Below are 24,227 nucleotides of genomic sequence, written 5' to 3'. Positions count from 1 at the left end.
ATGCTAAGAATAGTAAAATACAGAATAGCTTCCTAGTCCCTAAGGAAGAGAGGCTTCCAGCACTTAAAAACTCCAAATCCAGCATGTTACAGGGTATGGCAGTTACACATATGATGGTTGTGCTGTTGTGGCTTCCTGAGTAATCTCTGGTAGGCCCTTTCATACCAAGGGACAAAATTGCCCTTGAGCATCCCCTGGTACAGCATTGCCTGATCTCAGTTACTCTCTTGAACTGGTAACATCTTGCACCACTGATAGCACCTGTAGATACATAATGGCAAAAAAAAGCATTCATTAGGCTAGGAAAAATTATTTTTATTCCTCTTTTACTGTATATGGTTCCTAGCCTGTGTGAGATCTCAGCAGAGAGCACCTTGACAGCAGAGTCCATTGGCTGCCCCTCCCTTCATGGATGCTCTGCAGGTTCAACACTGCCTTCCAGCAGGCTCATTGTCCAGTGTTGTCCTCAAGGGTTCACATCAGAATGCACTGCCTGAACCAGGCTCAGGCTTGCAAAAGCAGGCACCTGGTCCTGTGCTGTTTGCTGATGCGCTCTGGGAGGTTCTCTCTGCAACAGTTCTGTGTGCAACACATTGGCAGAATATTCATAGGACACTGTGTGCCAGTAGTGAAGTCACAAGCCTAAAACGTGCAACGTGTGAGTCACTAAGAAACAACCACAAAGTTTTGTTTCATTTTGAGTTTCATTTCACACACAGGCAAAACCCAGCCAACATTTCAGAAGAGGTTGTCCATATTGATTTATTTGTTATGTTTCCATATTTTCATGTTAAAATTATTTCTTCGTTACTTTCAAGCTTTTAAGTCATTTAAATGGAGAGTGTTGATTAATTTTTAATCATATTTATGACAGTTGCTTTGCTGTTATCATAATTATTTTTTCCCTAAGAGGATGATGATGATGATTAAGAAAGAACAGGGCTAGATTTTGCAAGAGGGCAGGTACGTTACATCTGCATAAATCCACATTTACCTTGCAAAAGGAATAGCAGTGCATCTCATTACTTTAGATCTACATCTGCCCATTTTTTCACATATGCAAATATGTGTTTGCACATACAGAACAGGTGACTTCTTAAGTAGGAGCTTGTGTAGCAAAGTTCCCTGTCTAAGCTACATTTATAACTTCTTTTGGAACACAGTTTATATAAATCAGGTCCCCTAACCATTATTCCCTGCATGATACGGAGCAGCTATGCCAAAGAAAGTACTAGTTTGGTTTGTCTCTTCCTAAACTTGTCCTAATGCTCAGGAGTTTGATTGTAAAGATAGATGTGTTCGATTGCTCTGTAGGTCAGTTTATTCAGGGTCCTTGGGAGTTGTGGATTTAAATAACTTCCCAGTTATTTAAATGGAGGTGCTGACTCCCAGTTCCTTTAAACTGCAGAGTTTCAAGCAAAACACTCTAACAGGAGGAGAAATTGTGCCCCTGTGTTTGTGAGACAGGGAGAGAAAAGCAGGCAATTAAAAAAAGACCCTCTAAGAGGGGATTCCCAGGCCAGTTACCATTTATACACAGAGCTTTAACTCTGCCTGCAAAGCCCGAGGCTCACAGAGTTTATAGTGAGATCTGGCATAGTCACTGCTGCATATTCACTGCTGTATTTTGCATAATGCATTTGGATACAGTTTCAGGTGGATTCAGTGTGTGTAATCACATGGAGCATCCAGCAGTAGTCTAATCCTGAGCTGAAAAACACCCCCTCTGTAACCATAAGGATCTCCAGGCCAGATGGAGATTATTTTTTAAAAAATTACTATTTAAAAAATTACTAATTAAAAAAATTTTTTCTCCTGCGAGGAAGATGTTACACTGATGGATTTAAGTAATTCTTTGTCTTTATAAGTCCAGATCACAGATGAATTCTCTAACCATTTCAGGAGATAACACATTGGAGTACTCACAGAACAGCAGTGAAGAGTACATTCCCAAAGACATTTCCTATCAGGAGAAACAGTCAAATTGGCATCTGCCGAGCTTTCTTCCCCAAAACTAGGGCTTCTGCATTTTACCACACACTTCAGAAAGTCAACCTACAAGTCCTGGAATAGGATCAAAAATACTGCCCGTGAATTTGTAGATAGAAGGATTACATCTCCTTTTGAAAACAGAATGACACGGGGGAGGTTGAGAGGTGTGAAAATCATGTTCTTACACATATCCTCAGTGTGTTTTGCCTGTCTCTCACTCAGACACTGTCATGTAAAACGTGTGCTTCGTTTGGAACAAAAGGTCTGATGCGCCGCGTCACGCGGTTCTTTTGGATTGCAGGCAAAGGAGATGCAGCAGATGGTGAAGCTGGAAGCAGAGATGGATCGCAGGCCAGCAACAGTGGTCTAAAGCCTCAACAAGCAAACTGAAGTTGGAGAACACAGCATCCTTTCAAAATGAGAGTAAAATTCAAAATAACATTGCTGAGGTTGAAAAGTGGGCTGTTTCCTTTTTTTTTCTTTTTTGGTGTTGTTTTGTTTTTAGCAGGATTTGGTTTGGTTTTTTGTTTTTAATATGTAAAGTGTAGCTACGGACCACCAAGTCTTAAGGTTTGCATTGTTTCTTTTTTAACACTGGGCACTGAATTTCCTTTGTTGGATTTCCATAAGAATCTCCTCTGTTCAGAAAAACCCTGATGTGAAGATGAAGACATTTTTTTAAACCCCATTGCGTATTCCTTTCCGTGTCTCCACAGGCAGCTTGCCTGCATCAGTTACACAATCAGAGCCTCGAAACACAGCAGATACTTTAACATCATCTCAAATGGCAGCAAAGCTGTAGTCGAGTCGTGTTATTCCCATTGCTATTCTCCTGTATGGTATGTTGTGTAGAAACCCCCTGCTGCCAGATGGGACGGGCAGCAGCTCCTCATGCTCAGCACCTCCTGCCACCGAGCCCTCTGAACTGGATCCTTTGCCAAGTTACCACAATAATGAGGATAGTAAGGAGCTGAGTTTGGGGGATTTTAAATTAGATTTCAAGGCGTTTTTCAGGCAGCAGGCAGGGCAAAGGTAACTGTGTGTATTCAGAAGTACAAAATGTACAAAGTCATCAGCCAATTCATCAGCTGCAACAGTAACCTGACAGGATATTTCTGCAGCCTAATGATGTCATTCACAAGTGCCATATCAACTCTATCATAAATGTCTGAAAGGAGCTGATATCTCCTGTAAAAGTTACTGCAGTGGATAACCTGAGGGAAATACAGTGTATTTGTGCCAAAACTGATCAGTGCTCTAAGGAATTACATATTAGGCACTTTAAGAAAAGTTTACATCCTACATTGCTTGTATAGAATTTGCATTTTGATCCTGTTGCTGCAGATCCCAGATATTACAGTTCATTGTAACTTAAAGATTGTTTAAATGGCTTTTGGCAAAAAGTTTGTAACTGTGAAAATGTAAAAAGTATTTATACACTTGGGAATCACACATTGTAGAAAATCACATACATGTTGCCACGTGATAAAAATTAGTAAACAGAAATGCTAAGAGTATGTTTGCATGTGATACAAATGCTACTAAGACTGTAATGCCTACTATATGACCACAGTCATGCTACTAGCTGGTAAATACTGAGTAAATGTATGGCACAGAATATTGTTTGATTAATTACAAAGACTTTTAGCATTACAAGGTCTCTCTATATATATGTGTGTATATTAATTACGTGGGCATTCTTGATACTTGTAGTAAAAGAAAAGTACATAACTAATTTAATTTTACACAGAAGTATTTATGCAGATTTTCAGAATTTCATATCAGGAATAACCTTTTTATGTCCATTAGATATAAAAACAATTTGCTAATGTGTTAATTTGCATGTTTCCAGAGCTTGCTGTAGTTATATTGCAAAACAATGCATGTAAGCATTCCGCTTGGAATTTGTCCATGCTGCCAATTCAAAGATGACTGCATGGAAAACTGGTAGTTTAGAACAAATCAGATTCCTGATTTCTATGTACTAAGCACCAATTACTTTGTTGTATATGCTTGTACAAACAAATTCTACATATTCCTATAAACAAAATAAATGAAAAGAGATAATTATGTTATTGTCAGTCCTGAGATGAAACTTTCAACTTCTCTAATAAAAACCTTAAAAATTCAAATCCTTTAGTTTTGACTATAGTGAATTGCAGGGTGGTGGTATTATTTAATTGCAAATGTTTAGCAAGTTGTATTTCATGTAAAAATGTGCATAGTGTAAATATATTTCTATCACAGTTTATTTAGTCAAAGGAGTCTTTTTTTTAATTTTATTTAAGTGAAAGGAGCACTGTGAGCATTGGTCCTGGCAGCACTAGAGGTCTACCCCAGTACAGAGTAGCAGCACAGCCTGGAGATGCAGCAGCCTGAGCCCAGTGTAGCAGAGCTCTGAGAGTGCAGCTGAGACAGAGGTCAGTGAGTCTGCAGGTGTTTAAAGCAGGGTTTAAACAAACCTGGGATGCACATTCAGAATTCCCATTCTGATGCCACAACCTATGGAGGCATCTCCTACTCCTTATGACCCGTAATGTTTTAAAAGACAAGTTGTACACTGGGAGCAGCTCTCTCTGCTCCCTAAGCTGGGCTCGAGTGCTGGATGGAGCTGGGAGCAGCAGTGTTTTCAGAGTGTGCTGGACAGGATCTGGCATCTCAAACAATGCTTTTTTGTATTATTATGATTTTTCTTTTAATTAAATTAGTCTTCTACAACACAACTGGTAGAGACAGTGCTGAGAGCTGGAATTTTATACTGTTGCCTACTGCAGTGGTTTCTAGCCAGTAAGGAGATGCAAATGACAGACCAGATACAGAGGAAACCGGATAGTGAAGCATCTTGGGCTCACTTATAGTCTGACTGGAAAACACTGCCCTACCTGTTAAAGAAATAACTGGAAATGGAGGGCTTGAGTTCAGCTCAAGTCTCTCTCTGAGGAAAATCAAATCTGCCTGTCTTGATTCCCTGGCGAGTATCCTACCCATCAGGGGAAAACACAGGCTGTGGAAGGCTAGAAAATACTGTCCACAGCCCCCGTTTGAGTCTGTGCTCACTGCTCAGCCAGGAGCAAGACATTTATCAAGTCAGAGGGAAAATGGGCTCCTGTGAAACCACAGAGCAGGAAGCCTCAGGGTCCAGGCTCAGCTCCCAACACGGAGACGTATTTCATCCATTGACAATTTAGCATAAAATGCAGGCAGTAATTTGAAATTAAGTGATGAATTTTGTCAGCTAAGTATTTTGAAATACTGTTTAAGTAGTATTTGATTCAGAAATTATTTGAAGTTTGGCCGCTAATGTAATGAGGTGAGAATTTCCATTGAGATGAAATAGGCTAATCAATTCAAACATTGATACTGAGTTAAAGCAGTTTAAAATGTCATTCCCTGCCAGCGTGATGGATTCCATTTCAGTGGAATTTCATCGGGGGAAGTGGCAGATTCTCCCTCTCTGAATCTCCAGATAAATTCAGCTCAGCTGTGAAGGGGAGGGTCATCACCCCCCCTGGCCTCACAGGCAGCCTGCAATTCAGTAATTTGGGGGTTGGTCATTAACTGTTTCCAGGTGGGGGTCTCTTTAACACCTGCGCCTCCTGAGTGCAGTTAAACCGCGTCACTAAAGACCCAAAATACCCCTCGGGGGGCTCATTTCCTTTTAGACGCCACACGCTGTGGCCTACGGGCTGCCTGTGAAACCAGCGGCAAGTAGCAGACACATCCCCGAGCCCATCGGTCAGAACCCCCTGCTCCTGCTGGATGTGTCACAGAGGCCCCAGCGCTACAGTCACTGCGCTGCTGCGCCCTCCGAGGAGGCTGGTAAGAGTCACTGCTGTCATTGCTGGAGGGGTAGCAAGGAGGATTTAGCCTTCAGAGACAGGAGACTGCCTGTATAAGGGCTGGTTGCAGGTCTGGTTACAGGTGATGCAGTCTGTGACCATAAATTGGCCCTGATCACAGCATTTCACTCAGGTAATGCTGCACTGGCTCCCTCAGGTGAGACCTTTCTGCTCTGTCCTTGTTTTGGGGCTTGCTTGGTTTTAGGCAATCTTAGGCCGTGGAGAGCAGGGTAAACATGTCTGTGCAGGCTGGAAGTGGCGATTGTCCCTGGAGCTGAAGGGTTTGTTGTGCTGTGCAGCTGGCGGGTGCTGGCAGAGCCAGGGCTGTGCCGTGGGTCAGTCAGGCTTGCCGTGTCTCCAGCACAGCTGCTCTCCCCCTCTGCTCCCCGGGGTACGCTCCTACACAGGCTGGATGCAGGGGCAGCTGCTCAGGATGGTGCATTTGGAGGCTTAAAAACTACCTAGAAATCTAAAAAAGCCTGGAAATTAAATAGGGGACTAGAGGAGAAAATAGAGGGCAGTTAAAACACTGGGCTTATCATTCAAGAACCTGAGAACGCCAGGCACTACAATTGCCACAGAAATATAATGTGTTACAATCAAAGAGGCTTGTATAGAAGATTATTTTTTTCCTTTATATAGTACCTTTTAATTATTATCCAGAGGTTAATCCTGTATTACAACGAATACAGTTCTGGTTCTGTGGGGTAGGGAAGAGGACAGGACTGACTATCATGAAATAGGAGAGCACATGGTCAGAATATATTTAATGTGTACAGCAAGCAGAAAAGGAATTTCAGCATTATAGTTACAAAAATCAATATGTTCCTTCGGTATCTGCTTTTATTGTTAAAGAGCTATTTCCCAGCAAGAAAGTCCCCATTTGCCAGTGTGTGCCCCGGCAGAGGAAGGATAGCTGCCCACAATCAAAACTCACCTTTACAACACCTTGCTTCGCAAAACCCTGGGCCGTTTCCTCCACGCGCCTTTTCCCGGACTATAAATGCGAATTGGTGAATCCTCCGCACACTCTGAATAGCTGCTGTCCCTTTTGGCTTTTAACAAAAAAACCCCCATCCTCGGCGTAGGCTCCTGCTCCCCGCTGCTCCTGGGACTGGTGTCGCTGTAAATTGTAAAGAATCCGATGTGCTCCTGGTCCCGGGGCGAGGGTGGCAGCGCGTTTAAGCTCCAAAAAAGCTCCCGACGAGGGACGGGGAAAGATTTCAACGCCGCGTCACACGGCGAGAGGGAACGGGGAAGCCCCGGAGGGAGCCCCGCGGGGCGTCGGCCGTGCCCCCCTCCTCTGGCCACCGCCTCGCACCCCCAGGGGCACCGGCGGCTCAGCCTGGCCAGGAACGCGGCTGCTGCCCCCCGACCCCTCCACAGGTAGCCCAGGGGTCCAGCCCAGCCCCGGGCTCGGAGAGAGGGAAGGCAGGCGCCGTTTGACGGGGACGGAGGGGCGCAGCAGTCCCGCACACCTGGGCGGGCAGCCCTCCCTGCCCGGAGAGGGGATGTTCTGTCACCACCCGCCTCGCTGCCCCTTGTTCCCAGCGCCGGGCCGCGTGTCCAGTGCCCCCGTACCCCTGACCCGGGCACAGACAAAGCCCCGTGAGCGCCCCGAAACAGCTGTCACTGGCCCCTGCTCCCACCAAACGCCCCGCACGGGCACGGCCGGCTTTGTGTTTGCTTTAATGTACCTTATCGGGGCTTTCGGGACCTGCGGGATGGTATGTTTTATGTTACACTATGTGTTATGGTTTGTCACGACATCTTGGAGCTCAGGTGTGTCGATGGCCGTTCACGAAAGGCTGCGGGTTTGCGTCTGACCTTGCTACACAAAAATAGCTGCACGTTTCTTCCTAAATTAACACGCGAAGCAGCTGTGCGCCTTCGCCGAAATTAGTGACGCTCCGTGAGCAGCGGGCTCTGGACTAGATAATAACGCCTTCTCCATCCCCTCCAGCCGGGACCGGCGGCAGGACCCTGGGGCGATGGGGCCCCCCGGCCCCACTGCCCCCACCCGGGGCTCAGCCCCGCTCCGCTCCGGCGGCCCGAAGTGCCTGCGGGGATCCCCGACAGCCCCTCGGCGGGGTCCCCATCGCCGGGAGGGGGAATTCCTCCTCCCCGCCCGGCCGTGCGTACGCCCCGTCCCTCGGCGTGGGCGCCTCCATCAGCTCCGCCGGCATCTCCCCTGCTCCTCCTCCTCCTCCTCGCACACCCACACACTTTCCCCGTCCCTCCTCCCCGCCACTCCGCAGCAGAGTGCTTTTGCAGCCTGTGCTGCTCCTCAGAAAGGAGGTGTGCGGCTTTTTTCCCTTTATTTCTTTTAATTCTTTTATTTCTTTTCTCCGGAGGGGACCCTTTGGGAGGAGCAGCTGCAGCAGCCGCGGCCACGCCGGGACCGAGCAGGGAGGATGGCCGGGGGGCGCCTCCCGGGGCTGCTTTTCCTCTTGCGTGAGTACCGCCGCGGCGAGTCGCGACAAGGAGCCCTGTCGCGATGAGGCAGCTTCTGGCGCTGAGACAGACCCGGCGCTCTTAGAGCACCGCATCACCGCCACCGGCTGTCCTATCTGCGCTGCCTGCTCTGTCGCGACAGGGACTCCCCGTCGCGATAGAGGAGCTTACTCTAACGGGCTCGGGGATGAAAGGGGGGGTGTTCGGGTGGGCCGGCAGAGGTTTGGGGCGAAGGGGCCACCGCTGCCTGGCTCAGCCCCGCTGTGCCCGCAGACGCCGCGGCTCGCCTGGCCGCCGAGCAAGAAGTTGAAAACCTCTCTGGGCTCTCCCCTAATCCCGAGAAGGACATCTTCGTGGTGCGGGAAAACCGGACGACGTGTCTCATGGCCGAATTCGCCGCCAAGTTCATCGTCCCCTACGACGTGTGGGCCAGCAACTATGTGGATGTGAGTGGGGGCCGGGGGAGGCGGGGTGGCCCGGGGGCTCCCCGGGGCTCCGGCTGAACCGGGGATGGCTCGGGACACACACACAGCACCGCCGGTAGTTTGGCAAAGTCCTTTATCCATCTCCTGCGAGGATTTTCGGTCGGGGCGGGGGGGGCTCGGGTCCGCTTCCCTGAGCCCCCGCTCCGCGTTCCCAGCTGATCACGGAGCAAGCCGATATCCCGCTGTCACGGGGCGCCGAGATGAAGGGCAAGTGTGGCACTAACGAGTCGGAGCTGGAGCTCTCTTGGCTGGAGCAAGCGTACACCCTCAAACTCTTCTTCCTGAAGGTACGGGCTCCCCCGCACGCCCGGGAGCTGGGGAGGGGGCGCGGCGGCGCTGCGGGGTCTTGACCGGCCCTGTCTTGGCAGGAGGGGCACAACACGTCCCGGGGGCCGGAGGCGTTCTGGAGGCTCAGCCGGATCCAGTTCATCTACGACACCTCCGAGCGCACCTACTTCAAGGACGCCGTCAGCCGTAAGCACCCCGGGGATGGGGTTTAAGGCGGATCCTGCGGGACTGGCGAGCACCCCGCGGGCTGCTCGCCTGAGCACAGCTAAACGGGTTAAAAGGAAACCCTAAACCCACCCGACAAAATCAGGACTAGCTGCCGGGTTTAAATCGTGTGCTATTGTTTTTGCCCCCCCCGGCCCTTTTTATTGTTTTGATTCACCGCGGTTGCTGTGGGAGGGAGAACCCATCTCTGCTCGAGTGCTGTGCTGCCCCGGGCTCTCCAGTGGGCCCGAAGGGGTGGGCAGGGGCCACCTGGGCTGGAAAGCTTGTCTCCTTTCCTCTGGGAGATGTTTTTTAAGGTTAATTATTTCCTTGCTCCTGATCATGGTTGGATAGGTGGGAAAGCAGCCGTTTCCCAAGATAACTATGAGATTGACATCAGTATCATACCCCTACACGCCTCTGCACCCAGCAGCCTCCTCTTTTCTCACTGGGTTTCCATTCGTTTGGCTTTCATTTTGTTTTTATTTCATTCTTGCTCAGAAATGAGTTGTTGAAAACTGAAATACTGTCATCTGGAAATCATTCTTCCTCAAGATTTTCAAACTCCAACAGTGCGTTAAGAGTGTGTGTTGCGAGATACAGTAGATATGGGGCTGTTTTCCCACTGGTGTTTGTAGTGTTTGTGTCCCCACAACACTGTGGTGGCCATGCCTCATCAGCCTCTGCCAGTGTGAAACACTGATGGCTTTTCTGTGCTGCTGGAGGGGAACAAAGGCTGCAGAAGAGCACGAGGTGGAAGGTATCCCTCATTCCACCTTGCTGAGCTGCATTTGGCCTTCATTTGTAAAACAAGCTTAATGGGAAAATATTTTATTGTAATTTATGCTTGGGTGAAATGGTCACGTATTTTCATGAAGGGCATTATGGCCTGCTTTCCTTTGTGGTACGGACCCCAAATTGCATTGCTCCTTCCCACCTGAATTCTGAGCCCAAATGCAGTCGCAGGAATGGCCATTTCCCAAATGTGGAGAGTATGAGCACAGTCCCAGGCTAAACCTTGCACAGGTATCGATAGACACCATTCCTCTGGCTTCACAGGCTCCAGGTCCTGCGACACAAGCGTAGCCAGCGGCAGCAGAGCCAGCTGTCCCCTCTGTGCTGGCAGGACCGTGTGCTGCAGCCGCCTCTGCTGCTTGCAGATGGGCAGCCCCAGTGTGGGAACAGCCCTGGTTGTGTGGGATGTCCTGCCTAAGGCCGGGTCCCCCCAGGGGAACACGGCACTGCAGGAGCAGCAGAGCGCACGGCCGCCGCATTGCGCACTGATTGCGTGCCCTCGTGTTCGGTTCGTTACCGCTGTCAGCGCAGTCCTGTCGGGCCACCAGAGACAGGTCCTGACCCCTGTTTGTGTCCCAGCCGGGAAGCACACGGCCAGCTCACACCGGCTCTCGGCCCTCGTCACCCCGGCAGGGATGTCCTACGAGTGCCAGGCACAGCAGACCATCTCCCTCATCTCCAGTGACCACCAGAAGTCTGTGCAGCTCCTGCTGTCCGAGGTGCGGCTCCAGCCCTTCGACATCACTGCGGATTTTGTCTTCAGTGAAGGTAAGGTGTAGGGTGAAGGCAAGTCCTGCACCCCCAAGGTGCTGGTGCTGCTGTGGCCTTTGGGGATGTTGCAGTGTCCTGAAGGAATTTGGTCCCACCTTCATGAGAGCACTTTTCCCTCACTCCTGCTCCCTCATCAGTGCTCCCTGAAATCCCTCCAATCAATTCCCTGCCTCTGTGACCCTCCGAAAACATTACAAATTTAGCCAACCTGCTAAGTCATGGGCTATCATTGCATGTACATTGGCTTCTGTAGGGACTTGGAGCAAGCCTCAACTGCAGAGTCTCTGGAGAGCCCTGCAAGGGTCAGGTGTTTCCTCTGCAGCACAAAAGCTTCTCACCACAGCCCCAGGGCTTTCTTTTTAGGGCTGCTGCACACTGAGGAAAACCTGGGGCTGTGGTGCCAGGAGATGACTTGGGATGCACGTTGCTGGCTTTGATTAATGCTCATTGTGAGGGTGAAGGAAGCATCACAGGGAATTCAGCGAGGCCCCTCATGAGCCAAACACAGAGGATGCCATCCCTCTTCTTGAGTTTCTCTAAAGGTAATGGTGGAGAAAAGAAAATGTAGGTTAAGGCTTGCTGGTTCTTTCAAAGGGCTGTATTGGAGTCAGCAGCAATACTGCCATGGGGCAGAATTCCTGCAGTTTGGCTTCCTTTATCACAAGGAACTCATGGGGGTGTTTCTCCCTGACTCCCACTTGGCTTTTCCATAAGGCTGCATGAGGAAATGTAAACATGCTTATCTGAATTAGGTGAGACTAGTCCCTGTTTTGTAGCACTACCTTATCAAATTAGCTAAGTCCATTATCGTAACAAGATGCAAATAAAATATGTAATGGCCAAATCTTAATAACAAGCTAGAAAATGGTGGTGTTATTTTCAAACCTAGCATTAAAAATGGGGGACTTTATTATTTTGCATGTGGGAAATATTTCAGAACACAGTGAAACCCCAGCAGTGACTGCAGAGCCGAGGACTTGCACTCATGACTCGCATCCTCTTACCGATGGAGTAAATCCACACTGTTATGTGTTCTGGCTCTGGCAGAGCTCTGCGTGGCTGAATTACTCATGGCAGGGCCAAGGTAGGACAGAGAAGGTTTTATCTGTGGGCAGACTTTTTTCATATCAAAGTAGTACCACATTTTGCATAGTGTACAATTCAATAGTTTGCTGTAATTGTTTTTTGTTGGCACATCTTTACATCTTCCTGTGAATTCAGGCTTCCTGTAGTCAGGGTTTGGCTGGGCAGACGTTTGAGGCTGGGAAAGGAAAGGCGTATTTAAAATATGCAAGTTTGGATTCTGTTTGAACTGCTGTGTCTCTGTGATACCAAACTAACGAAGTCTGAGAGCTCCCAGTTCAAATAACTGAACTCGGGGCTTGTTGCCAAAGGAATCTACCTGCCATTTTCATGATATGCTTTTTCCTGTAAGGCAGTAGATTTTGTTTCTTTTTTTCCCCTTTGTTGCTGTAGTTTATTTCCCTTGGGAACACAAAGAACCCCTGGTTGGTTTAGCAATCTTTAGAGTATTGGGAATTCCTCCTCCAGAGGAAAGCCAGGCTTCTCTTTTTGTCAGGCTTTGTTTTTTCTGTTGTGGCTCTCCTTATTCAATTACCCTTCTTTTTGTTGGATTCCACTGGAAGTTACATAGCAAAGAGCACCTGGAGAGGGTGGTCAGAAGTGCCTGAGAGGTCATTTATCAATGAAGCTTCACACGGGGCTGTGCTGCTTCTCCCAGCAGCGCATCCCCACCAGCCGCGCCTGTCCCCAGCACACGCATGGCAAAACACGGTCCTTTGTGTGGCCTGAGAACCACTGCCAATCTTAAATTACAGTAATTAGCCTTCTCCTTTTTGGTTCATTAATTTCCCATTAGGTAAAATTCCTATTAATTATGAACAAGCTACAGAACATTTTAAAAATATTTTAGAACAGAGAAAGAGACCCGCTAGAGCAGAAGAATCGACGAGACGCGAGAGGGTTGGGGCCCTTTTACCACAAAGAAGTGGGGAAAGGGTTTTTCATTAGTCCTGACACTGTTCTGCCAGGGATAGGTTAAAAAGCTTGTAGGGAGTGATTGGATTGCTTTTATTGTTTTGAAAGCTTAAAGTCGTATCCCAGAGTACTGTTTTTTGTTTGTTTTTTTATTTTTTTTAAAGTCACTGCTTCCAACCTTTGCAAATCCATACGTGTATCTATTTGTTTACTTTATACAGTATAGAAGCAGCAGAACATTTTTTTCATTCGGAGCTTGGTAATTGTAATAGGGAAAATGTGTCTATATTTTTCAGCTTTAAAGATGAGTAAAATGAAATTGGGATCCAGAGGGTGTGAGAACATTTAAACCAACAAAAGAATCCTAGAGAAATTGAAAATTCTTTTGATTTTTATGTATATAAATGCAAATATAATGCAATGTGATGCAAAATACACAGGAATACAAAGGCTGAGAATTAGGGACTGGGATCCTGGGAGGTCTCAACTTCCTCTGAGCCATCCCAACCAAGGGCCAAATTTTCTCAAGGTCCTTGGCACGAAGGTATGTGACCATATTTTAAAAGGGACCTGATCATTCTATTTATTTTTTTTTCAATTTAATTACTTGCAAACACCCATCTCAAAATCTAAACAATCCATCTTGTGATACTGGACACAACTGGCCTGTTTTTCCATCCCTTTGTACGACCCCCGTGCTGATCCCCAGGCTTGTGGGAGGCTCAGTGTTTTCTGCCGTGCTGCTGTTTGCTCTGCAGGAGGATCTGAAACAGAAAATGGGCCCGTTAGGTGGTTTTGTAGCCTAGTGCAGAAATTGGACGAGCACTCACCATAGAAACCGAGGCTGTGCGCGAGGCGGGTGCTGCGCGTCGAGGAAGCACAAAAGAACAATGAGCAGAGCACCTAAACTCCCCCCGTGTGTCCAGCTGCAGTGCACTGAAACTCCCCCCGTGTGTCCAGCTGCAGTGCACTGAAACTCCCCCCGTGTGTCCAGCTGCAGCCCTTGTTCCGTAGGGCAGGGAGCAGGCACCTCTCTGGCAAGGGGATGACCCCGCTGTGTCTGGGGTGCTGCAGAACTCATTACCTGAACTTCATTGTAGGTAAAATCTGCCTGGGACCTTTTTGCTTTCCCAGACCGAGGGTAAATCTCAGCAGTCTGGGAAATGCTGAGATCCCTGTGACCTGGAGCAAAAGGCAGGTGAAAACTTAGCAGAAAGGGCTGTTCTGCTGCAGGATCATGGATTTTAAAATATACAGCAGTTCCCAGTGTGATGTGTTCCATTTGCTGTGCATCAGCCCACCTGCCCACACTGTGCTTGATGGGGTTGAGTGTCTGAATTTGTCTGCCATGGACTTTATCCATCCCATGTCTCCTCCTGCTCACCCTTTGCCTTTTTCCTTTGCTGATAGACCAGGAATGGTACCTTCTGCCTGCCTTCCCACAGTGCTGTGGGCTTCAGTGCCCCCCTTGAGCTCTTGGGGAGAAAAATACAGTCTAAGTGTTAACATACATTGTTAAAAATGTGTGAATATTTTTGTTTGTTGTAAAATGATGCATTTTAACATTATATCCCACATTAAAATATAAAATTCATTCTCCTAGCAGCAACCAGAGCACCTTGGTTCTGCTGCAGGTGTTTGTGCTCAGCACTTGGCAGTGCCTCCCTGCTGGGTCCCCCCCAGCCCCATTCCTGTTCTCCCTACAGTCCCCACAGAGCCCAGACTTGGGTGATCTGCTCCAAAAGGAGAAAAGGGATGTGCATAGGGAGGAGAAGGTACTGGGAAGGCAGGAGGCAGCTCTGCTGGGCAAGGCTGCCTGTTCTGCCCGGGGTGGTGCAGCGGGTGCAGCTGTGGGGCAAGCAGCATGTTTGGGGGAGAGCTGCTGGAGACTGCCAGCCTTGCTTTGCTCTTTTTTTTTTTCTTTTAAAGTGTCAGGATAAAGGAATATCTTCCCTAGCTTCTTGCAAGAGTTGACACCTTTTTGAGTTGTGACTCAGACACTTAAATACAGCCATGGCCTTCTGTGGACCCCAGAGCTCTGGCCACATCCTCTGGCATGTTTTGTGCTCTGCAGCCAGTTTGCTTTAGCAAAAGCTGGAGGAATTCAGGTATTAGGAGCAGGTGCTTAGGGTTGGGTCCATCCTCAGCTTTTAGCTCTGCCTTCTTCGCTGGCTGCAGATCCACACCCCCCCCCCCCCCCCCCCCCCACCATTCTCCTACAAATGCAGCATCACTCTTGTTTATGGAAAGGTGCCTGGGCACACCTGGCGTGTCTGGGCACAGGACAGTGCCCTCAGTTGGGTTTACAGCAGCCTTCTTTCCATTTTCTGTAGGGTTTAAGCTAAACCACCTTCAAAGCAAAGCTCAGAGTCCGGCTGCTGTGATCTTCTTGTGCTAATTGGCACCTCAGCACACCCTGGGCTGTCAGGCTGGCTGCAGCCTTGTGGTGGGGACACAGGAGCTCCTCTAGCATGGATCCTTCCCACAGGAGAGGTTGCTTGGTATCCACATGTGGGGCTGGAACACCGCTGGCCCCACAGCTCTGCCCCGTCTGTGGCTTTTCCTGCAGTCAGGTCGGCTTGGTGTTGTGTCTCTCTGAATCTGGTCGGGCCTTGGCATCCTGAACTGGGGATAATTTCATAAAGCTCTGCAAACTGAATTTTGGGAGCTAAATAATAATAATCAGGGTCTCTTTTTCCCATTCTCCTTACTACAAACAAACAAAACCCCTGCATTGCAGCAGTTGTTGAATTGCCTGTACCACAGTCCTGGTGATTAATCACTCCTGGTGAAACAGTGAGCAACTGGAACCAAAAAGGACCTTTTTCGTTAGACTACATTTCACTTTTGTTTTTTTGTTTCACTTCATTTACAGCTTGAAATGTTTCCTGATGGCCCTGCAGTGAGCCTGGTGCTGGGAGGAGGCTCCACTCCAGGAGGCACTGGAGCTCTTGGAGGTGCCAGCACTGCTGGGGACCTGCTGTCACCTCCTGGTCCCTGCTGTCACCTCCTGCCTGGGCCTGGGGTTCTCTGGGTTTTTCCTGCTCTTTGCCACATACTGTGATTTATAGAGTCATTGCCCATGGTGGTTATTGTGGATCTCTGTGCCCTGCAATCAGCTGCCTGGGGGGCCCATCTGGACCGTCTTTAGGAGGGGAGGAATTTGTGGTGCTCCTTTGTATTCACTCATCTAACACATTTTTCCATTTTCTTTTTCCTTAAAGTTTTCATAGTTTTCCACACATTTCTAGTATTGTGTAGAAGATGATCCAGGGGCCAGAGAACTGTCCCTCCTGGAGTTGGTGTTTTTATTCTTTCTTGTCCTGTTCAGCAGCGTGGGCTCTGCTGGTCCATCAGCAGGGAGAAGCAGCAATCCTGTGGGGAGCAAAGGACATTGTGATCTTGTCATCCAGGCCTGCAGCAGACTCTGGAAGTGCAAGGGAACTGAGCTGGGATTACCAGTGTAATGTGTTTCCTGACCTTGGTGGCCTTTACAAGTGCAATAGAAAAGTGTTTTCCCATTGTGGCTGTGGTTATTGTATTTTCTAGTGGTTTACCAGAGTATGACAGACTCACATCAGCCAGAGAGAACACTGCAGAGGACAGCTGTGGCCTCTGCTCCTCCTTTGCCATATTTGATGAATAGCATGGGGTGCCAGGATGCTGCTGGCCACAGACACACATGTGCTTTGCCAGGGCTCATGAATTCCCTGTGGGGAGCACAGGGAAGGGGCAGAGCGATGCTGTGAAGCCTCAGCAGACAGAGGGGGGAATCTCTGAGTGATGTGCAGGGTAAGTCTGATGGAGGATTAAAGACTTAATGATGTTGAGGACTCACAATGCCATATTTATAGACTCTGTAACTAAATAAACAAAGCAGATCTTCAGCTAGAATCAGGAAGCTTGTACTTTTGCTCTTCCATTCCCAACAAGGCCACTGATGGGTGGCAGAGAGGCCTGAAGAAGAGCTGAAGGGCATGAAAGGGTTCTTTCCACTGTGTGGGCTGGTTTGATAGATGTTGCCTTTGCCTCCCTCCCTGTGTTCACCGTGATTTCTACTTCCCTCCAAAGCAATTGCTGCTGCAGCTGGTTTTGCTGTGCAGGGACCTTTCTGTGGAGCTGTGACTCCGAGGAGGTCAGTTGGCCACTGCAGCAGTTCGATGTGCAGTGTCACATTCATGGCTCTCCCCTTTTCCCTTTCCCTGCAGAACACAAGTGCCCAGTGGACCAGAGGGAGCAACTGGAAGAAACCCTGCCTCTGATTTTGGGCCTGATCCTGGGCCTGGTGATCGTGATCACCCTTGGCATCTACCACATCCACCACAAGCTGACAGCCAGCCAGGTGCAGATCCCTCGGGACAGATCTCAGTACAAGCACATGGGATAGGCAGCAGCATCGAGCAGTCCGAGTACTGATCAGGTAGAAAAAGCAAAAGCACTTTTTTTCTGTGGGTGAGGAAAGATTCTGGGGGAGGCAAGGGATGGTATTCACAGCACCTCATGGTGAGTATTGCATGGAGACACACAGGCTGAGGCTGGGCTTTCACAGGCAGAGTCTGTCAGAAGACTCAGTGTCTGTGACTGCAGGTGGTTTGAATACCTTCTTAAGCAGCTGGGCTGATCATCTGGAAATGGAAATGCTTCACATGTCAAAGTTTACCACTGGGAGCAAAATTAGCTTTTTTGTTGTTTGGGGTTTTTTTGCTTCTTCCCTTCTCAAGAGATTCTCTCCCTCCTCCCTGCACTGCTCGTGGCAGCGTTGAGCCCTCTCTGTTCCATCCGTGCAGGGAGCAGGGCTGGGGGCAGAGCCCCTTCATTCAGGCCTTCTAATGAAGGGACTCAAACCACATTCCTAAGTTTGCACTCCTGTTAAGGAAAGCATGGAAGCAAATACAGGTGTGTTTTGGGGAATAAAAAATAAATTTAAAGGTCAGAAGTTGGAGCTGGTGTTGACTGGAGTAACTCCAGTGGAGCAGATCAGAGTCAGCTGTTGAGCTGACCCCACACTAGAGACTGAGCAAAGAAAGTTTGTTTTTGCTTCTTGAGCCACATCTGAACTAAACTTGAAAAAATAAAAAAAGTAAAAAAAAAGTATTGATACACAAGTTATAAAGTGCCCTGCTACTGCAAGTCAACTGAGAAATGCTTCTGGCTGGACATCCTGCACGTATTGTGATTGTGGTTGAGATGTTACATTGCTACCTGCAACCGATAACTTCACAACAAACACACAAAAAAGAGAAGAAAACAGTAATGTTCAAGTTACTATGCAGATTATTCAGGTATAATCTAATGTAACAGCAAAACTATAAGGGAGTCCTTGAAATCTGTCCTTAAATGTAGACAATTTTTAAAATTAATTAAAACATGTACATATATAATACTTGATTTGCCTTCTTATTTTGAAATAATGTGATGCTTTGTCCTAAGTCCACGATACCAGATGGAATCAGTGCAAAGATGCATCTTGTTGAGTGGATGTTAAAGGTAGGATTTGTTCTAGCAGTAGTTTTGGTGCACATGGTGTGGTGGTTCAGCATTCTGTGATTTGTTGGTTATTTTTAATCTTCTTCTAACCTCTTGGCTATTTTTCTTAACTAGTTTGTGAGCAGTGTTTTTTCACGCTGGTAACTGTCCAGTTTCCACTGAAACCTTTGATTTCCCTTGGCTCGGGTGTTACCTCAGCAGGAGTTAGTCCAGGCCTTGGGTTAACTTTGGGTATGCAAAATACTTTGATTTTAAACTGATTTGATCTAAACAGTGGCTCAGACTGTTCTCTTTCAGCTTAAAACTGAATAGTAATCAAAGAAAAACAGTAATTTCACTGTAGTGAAATGTAAGAGGAGAAACTTAACTGCTGTTTAATGCTGTAGCCTCCTCAAAAAAAATTTTTTTTTGTATGAAGGTGGATGCAGCACAAGCCTTCCTTTAGTCTTGTCTTACTTCTAGTCTCACTTCTGTATTATGTTTGCCTTTTTGTTTCCCCATTTGGAGGTAAGCAGCAAAATTATGGCACTACTGATCCTTGTGGCTTTGCCCTTTTCTTTTAAAACTCCAGCATAAGTGTTCTGGGCAGGCTTTGGGCTGACCAAGTGCCACTGCCTGCAACGAGCTGACTATTGAAAAAGGTGGTTCTAGAGGGAGTTTGAAAAGGCCAGAGGTGGCAGGAGGGTGAACAAAGTAAAGGTTCACCCTTAGCAGAGAGGAGGCAAAGTTACAGCTTTGTCCTGCCTCACTCTTGTCTGCCCTCCAGCCAGAAACTGCTGGACTCACCTCCAGGCTGCTCTGGGAGGGTGTTTGTTGTGCCTTGCTCAGCTAAAGCTGCTGGGGGGTTTTAGCCTTTAGCCCTTGTACATCATGTTGTTGCTTCTCCCACTGCAGAAAGGGAGCAAAACCCACATAGTGGAACTGGGAGATGCTCTCAAACATCTGCCTGTAGTTAAGGTGGAAAAAGCGCCAATTTATGGTTGACTCTGCAGACTGACTCACCCTGCAGTGACCGTGTCATAGCAGGGCAGCTCGTAAGGAACTGTCTTTGTCTGACCCCACAGCCCCAGCACTGGTGGCACTGGCCAGCAGGTAACCCCAAAAAGCTGATGTGACCCTGTGACCCTGTGCCCACAAACCTTAACAACTTCTGTTGCTTTTCTTGTCTAATGATGGAGGTTTCTCTTTAGGAAGCACTTGGTGTCACTTTCAGGTGGAATGTGTCTGTAGGCTTTGAGGAACAGAGTTGAATGAATACAGTAATTATTTTTTCTTGGTTTCCTTAATTGATAGAAAATAAGTTTTTGTTGTACTGAAATGTTTTCCTTCTCTTTTTGGGGAAGAAAGGAAATAGATGCAGTAACTTCAGCTCACTGAGTCTGTGCCCTAGACTGATGTATCTTGTAAAAAGTTATTTAAGATGTTGGGTGAAAACCCTTTGAATATTTTTTTCCATTGTTTTGGTAACATTTACTGAATCTGATCTGAATTTTCCCTTGCTTAAAGCTTTTCAAGCCTATTTATGAAAAATTATTTTTGAGGTTAAAAAATCTGTCCAGCTTCCTTTCCTACCCACAAGCTACAGCAGCAGCCTGAGGATGGCAGCGCTTTATTGTGATTTAATTTTATATATAGCTTTCCCTTATTGATGTCTTATTATGGGCTAGCTGCAAATTGAATGCTTTGCCTTACAGAGATGTTTATGAACACACCAGTGGAAGGTAGATAAATACAAGAAACTTATCACCCTACTGAGCTCTTTGAGAACCTGTAATAATTAGGCACTTACTAAAGCAGCTGCTAATGATTTACAAAGTACTTCTGATTAGAACTTTAATTATAAATCATTGATGTATTGCTGAGGGGACTTCCATAGTGAGGAAACGTCCTGGCTTCTGCCACTGAAATGATGAGTATTTGCCTTTAGAGCCGTGACCTCAGACAAAGCCCTCCCTCCTCAGCGCCAGGCAGGAATAAATCCATGGGAGTGCCTGGACATACAGGGAGCATCAGCCAGGGCAGCAGATCAGTACGTGTCCTGGGTGGGTGGATGCTCTGAAAACCTGAAGGTAAATTTAAAGTGTGTTTTCCTTGCTGAGATGCCCAGCAAGGGCAGGATGTGCCACCCACAGGGTGACAGTGATGGAGGAAGCAGCTCCTGCTGCACGGACACCGCAGGGACCGGGGCAAGGTCCCGACAGCAGCGGAATGCAGGAGAGGAGACCTGGGGAGAGCCTACAGAGGAGTTTCCTTAGGAAACAAACTTGCAGAGAGGGGCCGAACATGGCTCAGTGAACTCTACAACCCAAAGTAACAGGCCATTGTAGATTCATCACTTGCCTGGTACTGCTGGGGAAACTGGGAGAAATAGTGTCGGTAGACTTGCGAGCTGAATAGTTGTAAGCCAAAAATTAAGGCTGTGGAAGGCAAAAAAAAAAAAAGAGAAAGGTATTATTTGGGAGGCAGGGAAGGCAAGGTGGCATTGTTCCAACAGGGACAGCCCTTCTGGAGAGCTTCTTCTGCAGAGCTGTGTGGGTGTGCTCATCCTTCCCAAAGTGCTCTGTACTGTCTGACCACAGTGAGTGTCTGGGTGTTTTATTAAGTGCTGGCATTGCCAACTTGGGTTGAGCCACGCGAGTGTTTTTTTCTATGCTTAGAGGAGAATTTGTGTATTTTGTACCATAAGTGTGTTTGTGTACATGGGTATATTCTGGGAGGAGATGCCTCTTGGAATGGCTAAGTCACGGTATCTTGGGTTGAAATGGCTATTTCTCTGGCATTCTGTTGAGTTTAGGCCTGATGTGCTTGGGATAACTATGCAGTATTTTCTTCCCCTTAATTTTGGGTGAAGCCACAGTCAGAATCTCAAGCTTATTCTTTCATGCCTTGGTTAATCATAGGTGTTTATGCAGATTGTGCCAGCAACCAGGAGAAAAACCCATTGATCCAATACTCTTTTCTTTGAGACCCTTTTACTTTGCAAAATAAAAACTGGCTCTTCAAATATCTGAAATTAAATACAGTCAAAGGGTACAAAACAACCTGTTCTGCCCTGTGGCTGTGACAAGTACCATGGGAGCAGGGAGTGAGCAGCTGCCTTTCAGTGCAAGCACCACCACTGACACTTAACATCGCTTGGGACAGCTCTAGAAAGTACTGGTTTTACATATATATATGTGTGTGTGTGTATGTGTATATATATTTAAAAATGTGTATGTATATATATTGTATCTACGTACAGGGACACTCCTTTTTTCCTTGTTATTTACTTGGTTCAGTACTGTGGGACTGAGTCAAAGTTAGAAAACTGAGGAAAGGCACAGGGGTAAAAAAAAAAACACACCGAAACCTGCAGTGTTTATTTTAATTAATTTATTTAACTTGCATGTGCATTTGTCTCACCAGTAGCTGGTGTTCACAAAAAACCCCTTTGAAATCGACAAAACTTTCAGTAAACTTGATGAACACTGTTTAAAGTATCTAATGGTAGTAAGAAAGTTGCAGAAAATTCTTCACTTGCACAGCCTAAAATGTGCTGAATATTGAATCAAAAACCCCCACCACCCCTTTTATTTTTTTATTCAAAGATGGTTAAAAAAGTCACCTCTTGTGGCTAGTCCTACAGCTGTGCCTGTGAGCCAGGGCCTGGACTGGTGCAGCTGGTTTTCCTGAGTTGGCAAGACTACAAAGAGCCCCAAAGGCTGTGGGTGCTGCCCCGCTGGGGGCACTGGGGGTGTCTGTGGTGGGAGCCAAACACATTTCATCAGTGTCTTCTTCAAATGTGCAAACAGGGTTAAGTGGAGAAAGCAGTGGGGAGTAAGACACACAGATCTATTCCATATTCCAGTTCATATTTATCTCCTCTTTTTTTTTAATTGCTTCTCTCCCTTCAAATATTCTTTTTAAGGGCAGAACTAAAAGGAGCTTCTTTATTATTGGCAACTCTTTTCTCCCAGAGGAAGATCTTTAAGCAACAGCTCCTGCAAGGTTTAGATGTTTGGTTATAATTTACTACAATAAATAACAATTAATTTATCAACTATGAAACTCCATAGTAAGAAAGAAACTGTGTCTTCAAAGTTGGCTTTGTGGTTCTTAAAGAGAATGAGGTCAGTAAGAAAAAAACCCAAACTTGAAAAACATGGCTTTTGTATTGTACATAATTAAAAAGAACTAATCATTAATAAATAAAAATCAGTTATCATTGAAATAATTATGAAGCACTTCTAAAAATTTTAAAGGCAAATCTATTTAGGCCTACAGTTACCAACATGCAGAGTCATCCAACAAATAACACAAAATTGTACTGTAGTAGTCAACTGTTGCATCCACATTCAGAAAGGTCTAGACAGCAGCACGGCTTCTGCTCTCTGGCAGCACCTCCCCGGCTCTGCCCGAGCTCTGGGGCTCCCATCCCGCTGGGCAGGCTCCTGCTATCCTTCCCCCCTGCCAGAGCGGGACACAAGTGACAGAGGCCTCTGTGGTGGCAGAACTGGCCTTGTGGTGGCATAAACCAAGGGATGGCCATGGCCCAGGATGCCCCTGGAGCCAAGGCAGGCCCTGTGTGCTGGCTCCCAGTGTGGGGAATGGGGAAGGAGCCCTGGGTGGCCACTCACACAGCAGCAGCTCTGCCACTGCGTCATGGGCAGTGACCAAAGCCAGAGCTCCCACAAGCATTGCTTATTTCTTGGCTCTTCAGGCTGCCATGAGGGTGGGCTGAGTGCTCCCCTCACCCCAAGGGAAATCTGCAAAACCTTACGACTTCCTAAAGGTGGTTGTGGTTTGTTTCTTTTTTCCTGTTTTCAAAAGGGCTAAAAAAGTAGGAAACTTCATCTCCTCAAATTCTTGCTAAGTTAACACATTACTTCAACTAACACAACAGTTACATGACAAAGTACTGCAAATTATCAAAATGTACTGTACAGAAAATTACAAACTTGTTGCAAAATACATTGCGCTGCTATGACCGAGATAAAAAGTGCTTTGTTTTGTCAGAAAAGTGTTCTTCTGAAACAGAAGTGCTGTAGCCTGCAGTAAAATGCCGGTGTTTTGCTCTGGCCATGCTCTCCTCTGCTAGTTACCTTTCCACCCTCTGATTTGGTGCTCTCTCCCTGGATGGCCGCTGGGAAGACAGGAGCGCTGGGGAGCGACGGTCCAAGGCAGAGCGTGGCCTCCAGCTGGGAGCAGGATCACTGCCCTGTCCCTCACACACAGGGAGCACAGAGAGCATTTCCTTGGTTTATACACCGTGTTATTTCTGCAGGGCTGGTTTTCCTTCACAAAGTTTTACTTCTCCCTGCTGGCAGTTCCCACACAACTGCTGGCATTCCCACACAGCCATTTATCCAGACTCTGCACTGACCTCTTCCCAAAATGCTGCTGGCTTCAGCGATGCCTGTGTTGCCTCATGAGGGGCACAATGCAGGAAGGGGGCCCAGCCAGTTTGAGAAAGGGGTGTCTCAAGAGTTCCTGTGCTGTGGCTCTCTGTGAGGGCTCCCGCACCAGCATCGAGTCCAGGAAGCCTCGGAGGACAGAGGAGACCTGCAACATCACACTGGCATTAGCGTGGGCAAAACATCCATTTCCAGCCCATCCTGGCTCTGTGCACATGGCTTCTCTTGGGAAGACAAGGGGCACAGAGATCCTTCCTGTGCTAACAGCTGTGCTGAGCTGTGTGTCTTCCATGTGCTGCTCATGGTGAAAGTGTCTGGGTAGCAGCAGGGAGCAGAATAGCACCCACCGCACAGCTCTGCAAGTGGCAGGTGAGAAAAGGGTTAATAGGTACAGGGCTCAGCCCTGATGCCTGTGAGCACAGCCAAGACTGGGAGATGCACACGGGCTTTGGCACTGGGCATCCATGTACCAACCACCCCCGCCAGGAGGGATGCTGTGCTGCCTTGCTCTGCTCCTCAGG

General features: G+C 47.5%; 3 protein-coding genes across 10 annotated transcripts in view; 2 read left to right on the top strand and 1 right to left on the bottom strand.

Moving 5' to 3' along the window:
- PLCB4 (phospholipase C beta 4) overlaps positions 1-4,241 on the top strand; it is a 188,127-nt gene extending 183,886 nt beyond the window's left edge. For all 6 annotated transcript variants that reach the window (XM_071582151.1, XM_071582148.1, XM_071582149.1 and 3 more), the window contains one exon: positions 2,294-4,241. In XM_071582151.1, coding sequence (XP_071438252.1) covers positions 2,294-2,362 — 69 coding nt within the window. In that variant the 3' untranslated portion in view covers positions 2,363-4,241. The remainder of the gene's footprint in view (positions 1-2,293) is intronic.
- Positions 4,242-4,287: 46 nt separating this feature from the next.
- On the top strand, positions 4,288-22,781 carry LAMP5 (lysosomal associated membrane protein family member 5). 2 transcript variants are annotated; one of them, XM_071582154.1, is made up of 8 exons: positions 4,288-4,412; positions 5,655-5,811; positions 8,186-8,285; positions 8,559-8,731; positions 8,926-9,057; positions 9,139-9,244; positions 10,637-10,825; positions 17,035-22,781. In XM_071582154.1, exons 2-8 carry the CDS (start codon positions 5,752-5,754, stop codon positions 17,211-17,213), a joined length of 939 nt encoding a protein of 312 aa, XP_071438255.1. In that variant the 5' UTR covers positions 4,288-4,412; positions 5,655-5,751; the 3' UTR covers positions 17,214-22,781. The 2 variants fall into 2 exon arrangements, with proteins under 2 accessions (XP_071438255.1, XP_071438256.1); XM_071582155.1 differs by lacking the exons at positions 4,288-4,412; positions 5,655-5,811 and adding an exon at positions 5,931-5,988.
- Positions 22,446-24,227, bottom strand: part of PAK5 (p21 (RAC1) activated kinase 5) — an 86,237-nt gene continuing 84,455 nt past the window's right edge. For both annotated transcript variants that reach the window (XM_071582153.1, XM_071582152.1), the window contains exon 9: positions 22,446-23,854. In XM_071582153.1, coding sequence (XP_071438254.1) covers positions 23,699-23,854 — 156 coding nt within the window. In that variant the 3' untranslated portion in view covers positions 22,446-23,698. The remainder of the gene's footprint in view (positions 23,855-24,227) is intronic.

Source organism: Pithys albifrons, chromosome 2 (genome assembly GCF_047495875.1).
Source record: "Pithys albifrons albifrons isolate INPA30051 chromosome 2, PitAlb_v1, whole genome shotgun sequence".
In the NCBI taxonomy this organism is placed as follows: domain Eukaryota; kingdom Metazoa; phylum Chordata; class Aves; order Passeriformes; family Thamnophilidae; genus Pithys; species Pithys albifrons.
The sequence above is the reverse complement of the archived record's forward strand: the minus strand, read 5'-3'. Positions and strand labels throughout refer to the sequence as shown.

What these genes read in the sequence shown, in the direction of transcription:
- LAMP5 (XM_071582154.1), top strand. Translation starts at nt 5,752, where the DNA reads ATGTGTCACAGAGGCCCCAGCGCTACAGTCACTGCGCTGCTGCGCCCT. An exon ending in GGGGCTGCTTTTCCTCTTGC is followed by an intron (nt 8,286 to 8,558) that starts GTGAGTACCGCC and finishes CTGTGCCCGCAG; the next exon opens with ACGCCGCGGCTCGCCTGGCC. An exon ending in GGATTTTGTCTTCAGTGAAG is followed by an intron (nt 10,826 to 17,034) that starts GTAAGGTGTAGG and finishes CTTTCCCTGCAG; the next exon opens with AACACAAGTGCCCAGTGGAC.